The sequence below is a fragment of the Stenella coeruleoalba genome (assembly GCF_951394435.1).
Source record: "Stenella coeruleoalba genome assembly, chromosome: 10".
Taxonomy (NCBI): Eukaryota; Metazoa; Chordata; class Mammalia; order Artiodactyla; family Delphinidae; genus Stenella; species Stenella coeruleoalba.
The window spans coordinates 33,279,605-33,293,922 of NC_137156.1; the positions used below are offsets into that span (position 1 = coordinate 33,279,605).

General features: G+C 51.3%; 1 protein-coding gene across 3 annotated transcripts; it reads left to right on the top strand.

Moving 5' to 3' along the window:
• Positions 1-9,497: 9,497 nt before the first annotated feature.
• On the top strand, positions 9,498-13,954 carry DLK2 (delta like non-canonical Notch ligand 2). 3 transcript variants are annotated; one of them, XM_079932910.1, is made up of 6 exons: positions 9,498-9,653; positions 10,143-10,269; positions 10,545-10,608; positions 11,605-11,735; positions 12,202-12,346; positions 13,206-13,954. In XM_079932910.1, exons 2-6 carry the CDS (start codon positions 10,194-10,196, stop codon positions 13,939-13,941), a joined length of 1,152 nt encoding a protein of 383 aa, XP_079789036.1. In that variant the 5' UTR covers positions 9,498-9,653; positions 10,143-10,193; the 3' UTR covers positions 13,942-13,954. The 3 variants fall into 3 exon arrangements, with proteins under 3 accessions (XP_079789036.1, XP_079789035.1, XP_079789034.1); XM_079932909.1 differs by lacking the exon at positions 9,498-9,653 and adding an exon at positions 9,728-9,742; XM_079932908.1 differs by lacking the exons at positions 9,498-9,653; positions 10,143-10,269; positions 10,545-10,608 and having other exon boundaries at positions 10,720-11,735.
• Positions 13,955-14,318: the final 364 nt, after the last annotated feature.

Genomic DNA, 14,318 nt, shown 5'->3' on the forward strand with positions numbered 1-14,318 from the left:
ACTTTTCCCAAGGATAAGAGCAGGGTCTTTGATGGACTTCCCTGGTGGTCCAGTGGTTAGGACTCCTTGCTTCCACTGCAGGGGGCGAGGGTGTGATCCCTGGTCAGGGAACTAAGATTCCACATGCAAGGCGCGGCCAAAAAAAAAAAAAAAAGAGAGCAGGGTGTCTGAAACAGACTGCCTGGGTTGCTATCCTGCAGTTAACTAGCTGCAAAACATGGGCAAATGACTGAAGTGCTCTGTGCCTCAGTTTCCCCATCTGTAAAATAGGGTTAAGCATCGTACCTACCTCACAGAGTTGTAATGCTCAGATGAGTTCATGCACGTAAAGTGCTTAGAACAGTGCCTGGTACATAGGGTGTTCCTCTCTTTTATCAGCGAGGACCTTGAGGCTCAGAGAAGTTAGTTATCTCCTGAAGGTCAGTCAGCTGCGGATGATGGAGCCAGGATTTGAAGCAGCTTCTGGTACTCTTGCCTTGACATCACATGGCCTGAAGAGTAATAGGAGCAATCTCAGGCTGCTGAGCCAGGGAGGGAGGTGACAAGGATGGTGATGCGGAGTGTTTAACCTCAAGGCATGCTGCAGAACAGGTGCGTGGGAGGAAGAAGAAGTTCTGAAGCTGAGAGACCAGGTAGGAAATGCTTGTCTTGAGTCTGGTGTGGTGAGGAAGGTGGACAAGGACTGAGACAGTGAGACCGAATGGACCCAGGGTCCCAGGAGAAAGAGGACTGGACAACGTTTGGTGAGCAGCCTGAACAAGGGAATAGAGGAGAGAGAGGAGGTGAGGATGGCTTTAAGGTTTGAAGCCTCAGTTACCCAGAGAATAGAAAGTTCTCTGCCAGAAATAGGTTTGTTTCAGGGGATTCTTGGAAATCCAAGCAGTGAGACAAGCCCTCTTTCCTGGGTGACTGTTAAATAGGCGAGGGGTGTGTGTGTTAGAAAGTTTTGCAGAGGCCGAAGCCTGGACTTAGTGGTGTCCTTTACGTCAACGTGCTTCCACCCCTAGTAGTGGATTCTCAAAGATACTGGAACGGGGGACTTCCGTGGTGGCACAGTGGTTAAGACTCCACGCTCCCAGTGCAGGGGGCCTGGGTTCGATCCCCGGTCAGGGAACTAGATCCCACATGCATGTCACAACTAAAGAGCTGGTGAGCCGCAATTAAGAAGCCCACGAGCCGCAACTAAGGAGCCCCCCTGCCACAACTAAGGAGGCTGCCTGCCACAACTAAGACCCAGTGCTACCAAAAAAAAAAAAAAAAAGATAGTGGAACAGAAACAGATGCTGAGATAGAAGCCCCAGCACAGCCCAGAACAGCCCAGTTCAACTTCCCATTATTGCTCTCATCACTAACCCCTTCTCCTACTCCAGGGCAGGAAACTGACTTTACCAGGGACCACCCCCTCCCCAAAGCCTCAGCAACCACTCACCCCAGCCTCCACTCTCCCACCTCCTATACACATATCTTCGCTTGTACACACACTATCTCATCCTGCCCTCGCAGCAACCCCGTTAGAGAGGAAGGCTGGTACTATTCTCCCTATTTTACAAACGAGGAGACTGAGGCCCAAAAAGTTATGAGACTTTCTCAGAGGTCACACAGCCAATGCCAATCAGTGGCCAGATTCCAAATCCTGTTCATTTTACTTCACTACACCACACCTCCACTTCAAGACATCTCAAGCAGATTAGGGCCAGAGGCGCCCATCTCCTTTCCCCAGCAGATCCACAGACATTCCTTGATGTTGGAGGGCATTCATTTTCTCTCTGGGAATAATGGTGTGGTGGGATAATGACTGAGTATTAAGGAGGCAGCAAAAAATGGACAATGAGGGATGTGGCATCATTACGGATAAGCACCAACCATTAGGGCTGAAACCATCTTTAGAGGCCACTGAGTTAATGCCCACTGTTTACAAGGGAAACTTAGGGCCAGAAAGAAGGGACTTGCCCACTGAATGCTTCTGACATTTTGTTACTTCCTTTGTTCCAGGTATCTATCACCGAATATAACAAATCACCTCAAAACTTAGTGGCTTAAGACAACAATCATTGTATTATCTCTCAGATTCCTGTGGGTGATTCAGGAAGGGCTCAGCTGGGCGGTTCTGACTTTGTCTCTCATGCAACTGTCAGTTGGAGCTGAAACAGCAGGAGCTGGAGCAGCTGGGCTCTCCGGGCCTCTCTGTTTAGCCATGTGTCTCAGGTCCTCTCCATGTGGCCTCTCCACTGGGGCTAGTTTGGGTTCCTCACAGCATGGTGACCTCAGGGCAATCGGACTGATTACACAGCAACTCAGGTCTCCAAAGGCAAGTGTCCCAAGAGAATCAGGTCAAACCTGAATCATATTTTGTGATCTAACCTCAGAAGTCACATAGCATCACTTCCACCATAGCTACAAGCCTGTCTAAAGGCAAGGGGAGGGAACGTAGACCCTATCTCTCAATGGGAGGAATGTCAAAGTCACATAAGAAGAGCATGTGGGGTGGGAGATCTTGTGGCAGCAGCTTTTGGAGACCACAATCTGCTATACCCTTGTACAATTGCCTAGATCGGTAGCTTGGCACAGGGCAAAGGCCAGCCTGGGTCAAAGCCCTGGCTTCATCACTCACTAGCTCTGTGACCTTGGGGGAGTCACCTAACCCCTTGTATCTCCTCCTTCCTCATCCACGAAACCAGAATAATAGTAACGCCTGTCAAAAAAAAAGTAGTAATGCCTGTCTTGCAGGGGTGGGGTAAGGATTAAATGGAAGGGCCTAGCCCACAGAAAATTCATCTTTTTTTCTTCTTCCAACTTATGAGAAAGCAGTGAACACAGCATCAACCTAAATCTTGCACCCTGACCATGAAACAAACCCAAGTCTCAATAAAGACAGAAAAACAAATTCAGTGCTACACAGTACAAGATGTGATATGATAAATCAAGAGCTGGGTTACAGCAGTAAAGAAAAATAAAGTCCTTCCCCTCATGGAGTTTATAATCTAGTAGAGGCAGCAAGTCTATATATCAATATGCTAATACATACACATGTCAGGTGGAAAAAGTGTTCTGGGGAAAAATAAAGTAGGGTAATGGAAATATGCCAGGGGTGGGAATGGGGTTATTATGTAGGATAACCAGGGAGGGCCTCTTTACTAAAATGAAATTTGAACAGAAGACTGAATGACATGGGGGGAGTGAACTGCAAAAATATCTGAGTAAGAGCATTTCAGGAAGAGGGAACAGCTAGTGCAAAGCTCCTGAGGCAGGGAACATGCTTGATGTGTTCGAGGATCAACACAGAGGCCAATTTAGCTGGAGCAGAGCAAGGCAGGGGGAGTGTAGGGAACAAGGTCAGATGGGATCCACTGGAAGGTTTTGGGCAGAGATGTGACTTAATTATGACCTCTATCTTTTAAATAAACATTTTATTTTGAATAATTTTCCTTTTTAAAAAAATATTTATTTAGGCTCTGCCAGGTCTTAGTTGTGGCACACCGGATCTTCGTTGAGGCATGCGGGCTCTTTTAGTTGTGACATGCATGTGGGATCTAGTTCCCTGACCAGGGATCGAACCTGGGACTCCTGCATTGGGAGCGCTGAGTCTTACCCACTGGACCACCAGGGAAGTCCCCGAATAATTTTCAACTTACAGGAAGTTTGTAAAGATAGTAAAGACAGTTCCCATATACCATTCACCCAGTTTGCCCCAGTGTTAACATTATACATTACCGTGGTACATTTGTCAAAACTATGAAGCCAGTATTGGTACCTTGTGTAAACTAAACTCCAGACTTTACGCAGACTTCACCAGTTTTTCCGCTAATGATTTTTTTTTTTCTGTTTCAGGATTCAGTTTAGAATATCACATGGCATTTAGCTGCCTTCCACTTTATCAGGATCACCTCAGCTGCTTCATGATAATAGAAGATCCATTAGGAAGCTGTTGCAGTGGTCCAGGAAGGAGATAGTGGGGCTTGGACCCAAGTGTTAGAGGTCAGATTGTGGAAAGCGGACAAATTCTCGGTTGGAGGCAGAGTCGACAGGATTTGCAGGACATGGGATGTGAGAGAAAGAGGAGAGTTAAGTATGATGCCAAGGATTTTAGCCTAAAACACTTGGCCATTCACTGATACGGGTGAGACTGACATAGGAAGACTATTGGGGGCTGGAAATCAGGAGTTTGCATTTGAACATGCTAGGTCTCAGTTGCTTATTGGACAGTGGTTAAGTGGAGACGTCAAGCAGGCAGTTGGATACACGAGGCTGGATTTCAAGGATACATCTTAGCTGGAAATATAAACTTGGGAGTCATTAGCTTAGAGGTAGTATTTAAAGTCATTAGGCTGGATGAGATCACGAAGGGAGTGGGTGAAGGTAGAAAAGAGAAGAGGGGGATTTCCCTGGTGGCGCAGTGGTTAAGAGTCCATGCCCCCAGTGCAGGGGGCCCGGGTTTGATCCCTGGTCAGGGAACTAGATCCCACATGCATGCTGCAACTAAGTGTTCACATGCCACAACTAAGGAGCCGGCAAGCTGCAACTAAGGAGCCTGCCTGCCACAACTAAGACCCAGTGCAACCAAATAAGTAAATAAATGAAAAGAGAAGAGGTCTGAGGATTGAGCCCTGGGGCTGTGGAAGAAATTGGAAGGATGAGGAGGAAGCAAAGGAGACTGAGGAGGGGCGGCCATTGTGGTAGGTAGAGAAGCTCCTGAGATTGAGCCTAGAAGCCCAGGGAACCACTGTGTCCAGTGCAGCTTACAGAGCCATCAAGATGAAGACTGAGAAGCAACTGTTGGATTTGGCAATGGTGAGGGCACTGGTGACCTTGACAAGAGTAAATCTCGTGGAGTGGTGGGGCAAGAGGGGGTTCAACAGAAAATGAGAGGAGACGAGGCGAAGACAGCAGGTATAGACAAATGTTTCTGAAGAGTTTTCAGTAAAGAGAAGCAGAAAAATGTAGCTGGAAGAGAATACGGGATTGAGGGAAGTTATTTTAAGATGGGAGACAGGATGATGAAAATGGTCTCATAGAGAGCAAACTGATGATGCAGAGGGGATGTGGAGAACCGCTGGGGCCCCATAGTAACACAGGTGAGAAGGGATGGGAACTAGTGCCCAGGAGGAGGGAGGGCTTCACCTGTGTAAGAACACTGGCATCGCATCAATGGTAACAGATGCGAGTGTATGGAGACAGATGTAGGTAGGCGGAGGAAGCACGTGGAAATTCTCTTCAGACTGCTTCTATTTTCTTCATGAAGTTGGAAACAAGACCACCAGCAGAGGGAGGAGGAACAGGAGGGGCTGGAGGTTTGGAGGAGAGAGGAGGAAGCAAAAATAGCCGTCGAGGGGGCTGAGAGAGTGCACAGAACTGGGGAAAGGCAGGAGCATGGATGGTCAACACAAAGGGTGTTTGAGGGCATGAATTTAAGGGAGACCAGTCAGCCTAGATATGTGTTATTTCCGGCCACGTTCAGCTGCTTGGGTGCAGGCTGGAGAAGTCACCGCGGTGGGGTCTTCCCAGATGAATATGATGGGAGAGAAGGGCCGGGGAGTTGGTATATGCAAGGAGCTGATGATAATGATAGATCATTGAATCAAAGCTGGGTAAGGAGGGAAGGGTGGATGTGATGGGGGTCGGTGTTGCTGAAAAGGGGGTAGGATCAATGGATGAGAGACAGGGCTGTCTTATCCCTGGAGGCATAGTGCCGAAGGCCCACAATAGTTTTAGGGGCCCACAAAATATTTTAATTTTAATGTTTAAAATCAGAAGAAAAAAGTGAATATAATAAAAATGAATATATAATAATGGATCCAGTCTGGATTATATTCATCCTGATACCAAGGTAATCATAAAATATAACTTTTAATATTCTCTCATAGAGGGAGGGGCCCATGAAGGCGAAGTGTCTGGTGACCCTTATGAGTGATCCCAGTGGATCCAAGTTCAATATTTGTTGAATTCATTTATAATGGCAAAAAAGTAAACATACTTAAGTATCCAGAATTGTTTGAGTCCAGGTACGACGGGCTGAAAAGATAGGAGTTGGTAATAGGAAAGTGTGATACTTAAAACTGAGATTATGGACTGTGTGAAGCAATTGGTAGTAACAAGGTTTGGGTGGGAACATCCTTCTCATTGGTGGAGAAGAAACCAAGGCGATGGGAAGCTGGTTTTATTGGTTATCTACTGCCATATTAACAACATCCCAAAGCATAGTGGCTTAAAACACTCACCATTTATCTGTTTACCGACGATTTATCTGCTCATCCACCGTTGATCTGGTAATATGGCTGCGCTCTGCTGAGCGGTTCTTCTCTTGGTCTTGCCAGGGCTCTCTCATGAGGCTGCAGTCAGCTGGAAGCTTGACTGGGGCTGGGTAACAGGACCTCATATGGGGTGGATGTTGCTCAGGGCATCTCAGCTCTCCTTCATGTGGCGTCTCATCTTCCAGCAGGCCAGACTGGACTTCTCTACATGATGTTGGAAGTTTTCTAAGAGGGCAAAGGGGAAGCTGCAAGAGCTCTTGAAGCCCAGACTCTGGGGACTTACACAGTGTCATTTCTGCCACATTCTGTTAGTCAAAACAAGTCCTAGGACCAGCCCAGATGCAAGGGGTTGAGAAACAGACTCCACCTCTTGTTGCAAGGAGCAGCAAAATCACTGCAAAGTGTCATGTGGGACAAGAGGAACTGGCGTGGTCATCTTTGCAAACAAACTATCGCACATGTTGGAAAAATTGTCTATGTGGTACCAAATCAGGCATCCCCAAGAATTTGACAGAAGTGAGAGTGAAGAGAGTGACAAGCCAGGTGCTAAAATCTTCAAAGCATGAGGGAGTAGTAAGTGATACAATCTGATGGTATCAACTTCTAAAGCTTCAAGTATCTTTATTGTTTCATCAGTGAATGCGAGTGAATTTCATTAATGAAAAGGAACTCTTCATTTTTCACAACTTTGAGTCAGTCACTCATCAATTCAGACTCTATCTTAAGGAAGGAACCTAAAACATGGGGAAAAAATCTATATGCATGAAAATTTGTAGCACTTTTATTTATCTGGGAGCTGTAGCCCCAGTGCCTGCCCCAGTGCCTAGGATGATGTCTGGCATGGAGTAGTAACACATAGGTGCTCAGTAAATATTTGTTGAATGAATTTATAATGGCAAAAAGTAAATACAACCTAAGTATCCAATAATGAGGGCTAGGTTAAATTTGGGTGTATCTATTTCATAGACTATCATGCAGCCATAACAAAAATTATGATTTTAAGGACTATCAATATATGATGAGGAGTAAAAAAAAGCAGGATATAACATTACAGGTTCTGTGTAAAAACAGCTGGATAGGAAAAGGAGTCAAACAACAGCAGTGGTTTTATGAAGCAAATAGAATCATGAGTGATTTTTAACATTTTACTTTTTTTTTTTTTTTTTTTTGCCACACCACGAGGCTTGTGGGATCTTAGTTCCCCAACCAGGGATTGAACCCGGGCCAAGGCAGTGCAAGTGCCGAGTCCTAACCACTGGACCACCAGGGAATTCCCCAAATTTTTAGTTTATTCTAAAAGTTCTTTAATGTTACTGAATTTCTTTTATGGTAAGAAAAAGTTGAACACATTCATTTTGGAAGGATGAGAAATGTTGAAAGGCAGCAATAAGAAAAAATAACCTATAACTCCATCATCCAGGAAAAAAAAAATCACTGCCAACATTGAGACACATTCTGTTTTGCTTCTTGCTTTTTTTTCCCTTCACCTGACGTATTCTTAGCTTTTAAAAAAATATATCTTTAGACTTCCAAGAGGTGACTTTTAATAGTCACATAGGGTTGATATACCATAATCTATTTGACTTACAGTAATTTTGGACATGATAGGTTCTTTGCAGTTTTTCAGTGAAAAAAATTAAAATAAATGGTCAGAGCTGTGGCATTACTCAACTCAAATTTAGAAAGCTCTTGAGGAAAGAGGTGATCAGAGTTGCAGGGAAGGTGGCTAAGAAGATAGGGTGGGTGTGGCTGTTCTGTCCAATGGAGAATGCAAGAAAAATTAGTCCAGCGGCTCCAACTTGTTGGGGGGTGTCTGTGGGAAGCTGCTCTGCACGGGCTAGGACTCCTCCTTCCCATGTTTTGAACTTAAAGATCGTGAAATCTTTTTTTTTAATTATTTTTTACATTTTTGGCTGCGTTGGGCCTTCGTCGCTGCATGCGGGCTTTCTCTAGTTGTGGCGAGCGGGGACTACTCTTCGTTGCAGTGCGCAGGTGTCTCATTGCGGTGGCTTCCCTTGTGGAACATGGGCTCTAGGCGTGCGGGCTTCAGTAGTTGTGGCTCGCAGGCTCTAGAGCGCAGGCTCAGTAGTTGTGGCACACGGGCTTAGTTGCTCCATGGCATGTGGGATCTTCCCGGACCAGGGTTTGAACCCGTGTCCCCCCGCACCGCCAGGCGGATTCTCAACCACTGAACCACCAGGGAAGTCCAAAGTTGGTGAAATCTTGATTTGAAAGACTAGAGATGGACAATGGTGGTCCTGATCTCTGCCCTCTTGCCTTGTGCAAACAAGAAACGGTTTCCTGCCCTTGCCTCTGCCTTGAACAGATATCTCTGAGCCATTAGCCTGGAGGGATAGAGCTCCCTCACTCCCCCTACATAACTCTCTCAGTCTGAGCTCTGAGTTTGGGGCAGTCGACGATCAGCCTGAGGTCAAGAATGGATGTTTTCCGGGGTACACAGGTGGGAACTTGCGGGGGCACATTTACAAAGTCAGGGGCGTTCCCAGTTCAGAGAAGCTTCCCAGTAGTGGTCACGAAAGTAGTGGGGTAGGAAAGACAGACGTGACGGAAGGAGGGACGGAGGGGGTGGGTGAGTGGGCCAGGCTAATACTTAGGCACGGATCGATCCTGGAAGGTTGTGGTTGGCAATGAGGGCGGCAAGAAGCGGACGGGGCGGAGGAGGAGGGGAGCAGACAGATTAAGTAGGTGATGTAGGATTTACAAATGGAGGAGGCGTGGGCTGGTGACAGGAGGAGGGCCAGGAGCGGCAAGTGTGCCCTGAACGTGCATGGGATATATATGAGAAGCGTGATGGGAAGCGGGCTGGTGAGAGCAGAGGTGGGGCGTGGGGTGAGCAGTGCGGGTCACGAAAGCGGAGATGTGAGATGGAGAATAACGGCTGTGCACATTTGGCCGACCCTTTACAGTCCGCTCCCATTTAGACTCCCATAATTTCCTCCTCCCATCAGGGAGAGCGAGGTGCGGAGAGGTCGGGCGGCTGCGGAGGGTGGGGTCCCAGGAGAGCGCGAGGCCCAGAGGAAGGGTGAGCACCGGGGCGGGGGTGCGCGGTGCGTCGCCGGGGGTGGGCGCCGGGCGCGGGCGGGTGTGGGGCGGGCCGGCTACGGGCCGGGAGGGGAGGGGGGAGGCGGGCTCCGCCGGCACACGCCGCGCCTGGCAGGCGGCCTGAGCGCGTGCGAAGAGCCGCCGCCGCCGCCGCCGCCGCCGCCGCCGCTCGGGGTCGCCTTGAGCCCCAGATTCCCCAGCGCTGGCTCGCATGGCAGCCGCCTGGCCGCCCGGCCCCGCGACCCGCTAAGGGCGGTCCAGCGCCCCGGCCCAGCCCTTCAGCTGAGTCCGTCGGATCCGGCCTCGCTCTGCGCCCCGGGGCGCGCCGCCTCCCAGCCCGAGGTGAGGACCGCGAGGGCAGGGGCGCGCTGGGCTGGGGGCGTTCTGGGGTGCCCAGGCCCCGCGCCGCGGCCGAGCCGAGTGCCGTGAAGGTAGGAAGGGGATGCGGGAGCAAGTCCTGCGGGGAGTCGGAGGTGGGGGGCAGAGACTGCTCGCTGCCGGGAACCAGCCCCCTAGTCGCCCCCGTGCTCGAGGACGCCCCTCGGCGCTGTTCCCTGTCCCTCTCCGTCCGACTGCGTTCCCCGGCCCTTCCAGTGTCCTGACCTCGCTCTGCGCTGCCCATCTTTCAACTCCTTCCTACAGAGCCCCCTCCCGGTTCCTGTCTCCAATCCCCTCGTCTGCTCAGACCTTCCCAGCCCCCTCCCTCCGCTGCCCCCACCTATTTTTTCTGTCTGGATGCCCCTCTCCCCTCTCGGCTCGTTATCACTCGGAACCGGAATCTGTGCCGCTATCTCCGCGTCCGGCCGCCTCCCAGCCTGTGCCGTCCCACAGGTGTCCGCACGTCTGGCGGTCCGTCTGTCCCTCCCGGGGCCGGGGCTGACCATGCCCAGCGGCTGCCGCTGCCTACATCTCGTGTGCCTGTTGTGCATCCTGGGGGCACCCGTAAAGCCTGCCCGAGGTGAGCGCTCCCCTGGGCTCAGGTCACGGCCCTGTGCGGCTGTCCCTCCCTTGCACGTTGACCTCTGCCGGCCAGAGATGGCACTGCAGGCGCTCCGACCCGCGGGGTTGGCGACACCCAGGACATCCCTTTGGAATGGGTTGAGTCTCTGTTCTGCCCTGTCCCAGAGCTGAGTCCACCCAATTACTGGGACCCTGCATCCTCTCCCTAGCCCCGCATCTCAGGCAGCTGAGCGCTGACCCCGGGCTCACCCCTCTCACATCAATCTCTTTCAGCTGATGACTGCAGCTCCCACTGTGACCTGGCCCACGGCTGCTGTGCGCCTGATGGCTCCTGCAGGTACCTCTCCGAGCACGTGCTCCCAAACGCTGTGCTCCACATTTCCCGGGCCTCCACACCCACAACCAGCTCAAGCCCCAGAGCAGAATGTCTAGGGGCTTAAGACTCTACTGCTCTCTCCCCATCCCCTCGTGCACATGGCACACAGGGCAGAAGGCCAGCCCTTCACCCTGTGCTTACTCCTCCCCAGTTCCCCTTTGCCTTGCCTCTCCTTTGCTTCTTCTAGCTTACAGCTCCCCACTTCACTCTCCCAACCAGGCATTCTGCAACATTCCTCTTCAAGATACCAGGAGAAAGACCCAAAGCTTGAGGGAGTGTGGAGAGTGGGAGCCATAAGGAAAAGGGGAGATAAAGGAAAGACATAAATAGAATTGGTTTAGCCTGGAAAAGAAAGGCTGTTGCAAGGGTTGCTGCGGAGAAGCGCTTACGAGAGTCTTTTCTGATGAATTTGAGTAATTGACTCACTGGGGTGGGGCTGGGCAAATTCTGCAGCAGGAGGAAAAGAGTGTCTGGTCATAAGGAAATGAGCTGACGGGGCAAGGTCCCGAGGGTGCTTGGGACTCTCTGAAGTAGAGCAGGCCTTTGCCCTGGAATCAGGGTAGGAAGATAGTCCTGATGACCTTTCAAGGTCACTCTTTTTAGAAAAAATGTTTCTAAGCACCTCAGACATGCCAGGAGTTGTGCTGGGGGCACTTAGACATCATCGTAATTTCCTCCTCCACACATCCCTGCCAGGTGTATCCCTAGTTTACAGGTGAAAAAAACTGAGGCTCAGAAAGGTTAGACAAAGTGCAGAACCAGGACTTGAATGCTGGTGTCTGATGGTCTGATACCATATATGTGTTCCGTGACCTTGCACAGCCCTATATCAACCCGGGATAGGCCTGCTTTCATTTGGGGGCTGTCATATTTGTTTCCTAGAAGCTTTGATCTTGCCTCCTCCATTTCTTCACATCCTTCTACCCAGAGCCCTGACCCTGTGCTTCTCCCCATCAGGTGTGACCCGGGCTGGGAGGGGCTGCACTGTGAGCGCTGTGTGAGGATGCCTGGCTGCCAGCATGGTACCTGCCACCAGCCCTGGCAGTGCATCTGTCACAGTGGCTGGGCAGGCAAGTTCTGTGACAAAGGTAGGGGAGTAGAGAGGGTAGCTGTTGTTTGGGGACCCCATGTGTCTTGGGAGAACGTCCATCCTTATTTATTGAGCGCCTCTTGTGTCTGGCTCAAACCCGAAAATATATGGTAGCTTATAATTTTAGACTTTATACCTATCTGTTGTCTGAACTGGTCCTAAACACAACCCTATGTGGTAGGCAAGACACCTGCGGAAAACTGTACTCATATCACAGATGAGGAAACTGAGATCTACAGGCAAGATACAACTTGCCCAAAGGCACTTTGAGACAGACTAACAGGGCCAGGGCTGAGTGCCTCCCGACTCCAAATTCAGTGTTGTTGTTTTCCCCCACTACACTGTACCAGCCCAGGCTGGGATTGTAGTATGAGCCACGCCCACAGAACTTTGGGTGGGGCCTGGGCAGGTCTGGGTGCCAGACATGAGGGGCTAACCCCGAGCCCTCCTGGTCTCCTCTCCAGATGAGCACATCTGTACCACACAGTCCCCCTGCCGGAACGGAGGCCAGTGCGTATATGACGGGGGCGGCAAGTACCACTGTGTGTGCCCACCGGGCTTCCACGGCCGTGACTGTGAGCGCAAGGCCGGACCCTGTGAGCAGGCAGGGTGAGTGCTGGCCCCAGGTTAGATGAGGATCTGGTGATGGAGGAGAGAGGACTGTTGAGAGGATGGTGGGGCAGCGTTAGGGCTGACGGTCAGAAGTCCCAGACGGGGGTACTCGAAGATAAAACCCGGTCTGTCAGAGTATCTGTAGGGTTTCTCAACTTTTTTGGTACCATGTGAACCATTTCTCCAACAACAAAAATCTACAGGGGCTGGAGGTGTAACACATCAGTGTGTGACTCCCCTGGGTGGGGAGGCTGAGGGCCTAGGACTCCCCTCATCCTCCCAGGAAGGGTGGCACGCAGCCCCTAAAGTTGTTCCACACAGCAGCCTTATGCCTCGTGGTGAATGGGGAAATGGCCTACAGGTCTGGACTCTTCCTCATTTCCAGGTCAAGCCTGAGAGCCTGCGTGGATAATAACTGTACACTTGCCTTGAGCCTTGCTTTGGGGCCAGGCCCTCTGCTACTTGCTTGACCCTGGATTATCTCATCTAACCCTTACCATTTGGGAAGCTGGGTACTGCTCTTATCCCATTTTTATTTTTTTAAAAAACTTATTTAAAATTTCTTTAACACTTTTATTTATTTATTTGTTGGCCGTGCTGTGCAGCTTGTGGGATCTTAGTTCCTCAACCAGGGATCGAACGCAGGCCCTTGGCAGTGAAAGCACAGTCCTAACCACTGGATCGCCAGGGAATTCCCCTAATCCTAGTTTTAAAATGAGGCATTTGAGTCTCACAGAAAAGTGGCTCAAGGTGACATAGCTAGAAGGGGGGTGGTAGTGGTGGCAGTGATCAGGATGTCCACCCGGGCTACCCTGCAGATGGCAGTCGGTAAAATGCCCTCTCCCACCCCACTCAGCTCCCCGTGCCGGAATGGCGGGCAGTGCCAGGACGACCAGGGCTTCGCCCTCAACTTCACATGCCGCTGCTTGGCGGGCTTTGTGGGTGCCCGCTGTGAGGTGAACGTGGACGACTGTCTGATGCGGCCTTGTGCTAACGGCGCCACCTGCCTGGACGGCATCAACCGCTTCTCCTGCCTCTGCCCTGAGGGCTTTGCTGGGCGCTTCTGCACCATCAACCTGGATGACTGTGCCAGCCACCCATGCCAGAGAGGGGCCCGCTGTCGGGACCGGGTCCACGACTTTGACTGTCTCTGCCCAAGTGGCTATGGTGGCAAGACTTGCGAGCTAGTCTTACCCGTCCCAGATCCCGCCACCATAGCGGACATCCCCCCGGGGCCCACCTTGGCTGTGGTGGTACCTGCCACGGGGCCTGTTCCCCACAGCGGGGGCGCCGGTCTGCTGCGCATCTCCGTGAAGGAGGTAGTGCGGAGGCAAGAAGCCAGGCTGGGCGAATCCAGCCTGGTGGCCGTGGTGCTGTTTGGGGCTGTCACTGCCGCTCTGGTCCTGTCCACGGTGTTGCTGACCCTGAGGGCCTGGCGCCGGGGTGTCTGCCCCCCTGGACCCTGTTGCTACTCTGCCCCACACTATGCCCCGGCGCACCAGGACCAGGAGTGTCAGGTTAGCATGCTGTCGGCAGGGCTCCCCCTGCCGCCTGACTTGCCCCCTGAGCCTGGGAAGACCACAGCACTGTGATGGAGGTGGGGGTTTTCCTGCCCCCTCCTTCGTCTCCTCTGCCGCTCAGAGTGGATTGGCCCTTTCTCGCCACCCCTCAGCTGGGATACCCAACACTGAGGGACCTCAGCCTCATGCCAGAAATATTATTTTTTTAATACAGAGTGTAAGATGGAACTTTATCAAATAAAACTATGGAAGTGCACGTGGGCTCCTTTGTCAGAAAAAACCCGCCTGGAGTCCCAGATGCAAGAGGGCCAGAGCAGAGGCCTGCTTCTGGGGAAGCCGCGGGACTCTGCCCCCGAGAAGGAGTGGTTTGTAAAGAAGAGCCCAGGGTACCCTTTTCCCCTCTGCGGAGGTGAGAGAGAGGTAGAGCCACAGAAGGGTGTAAACAGCGG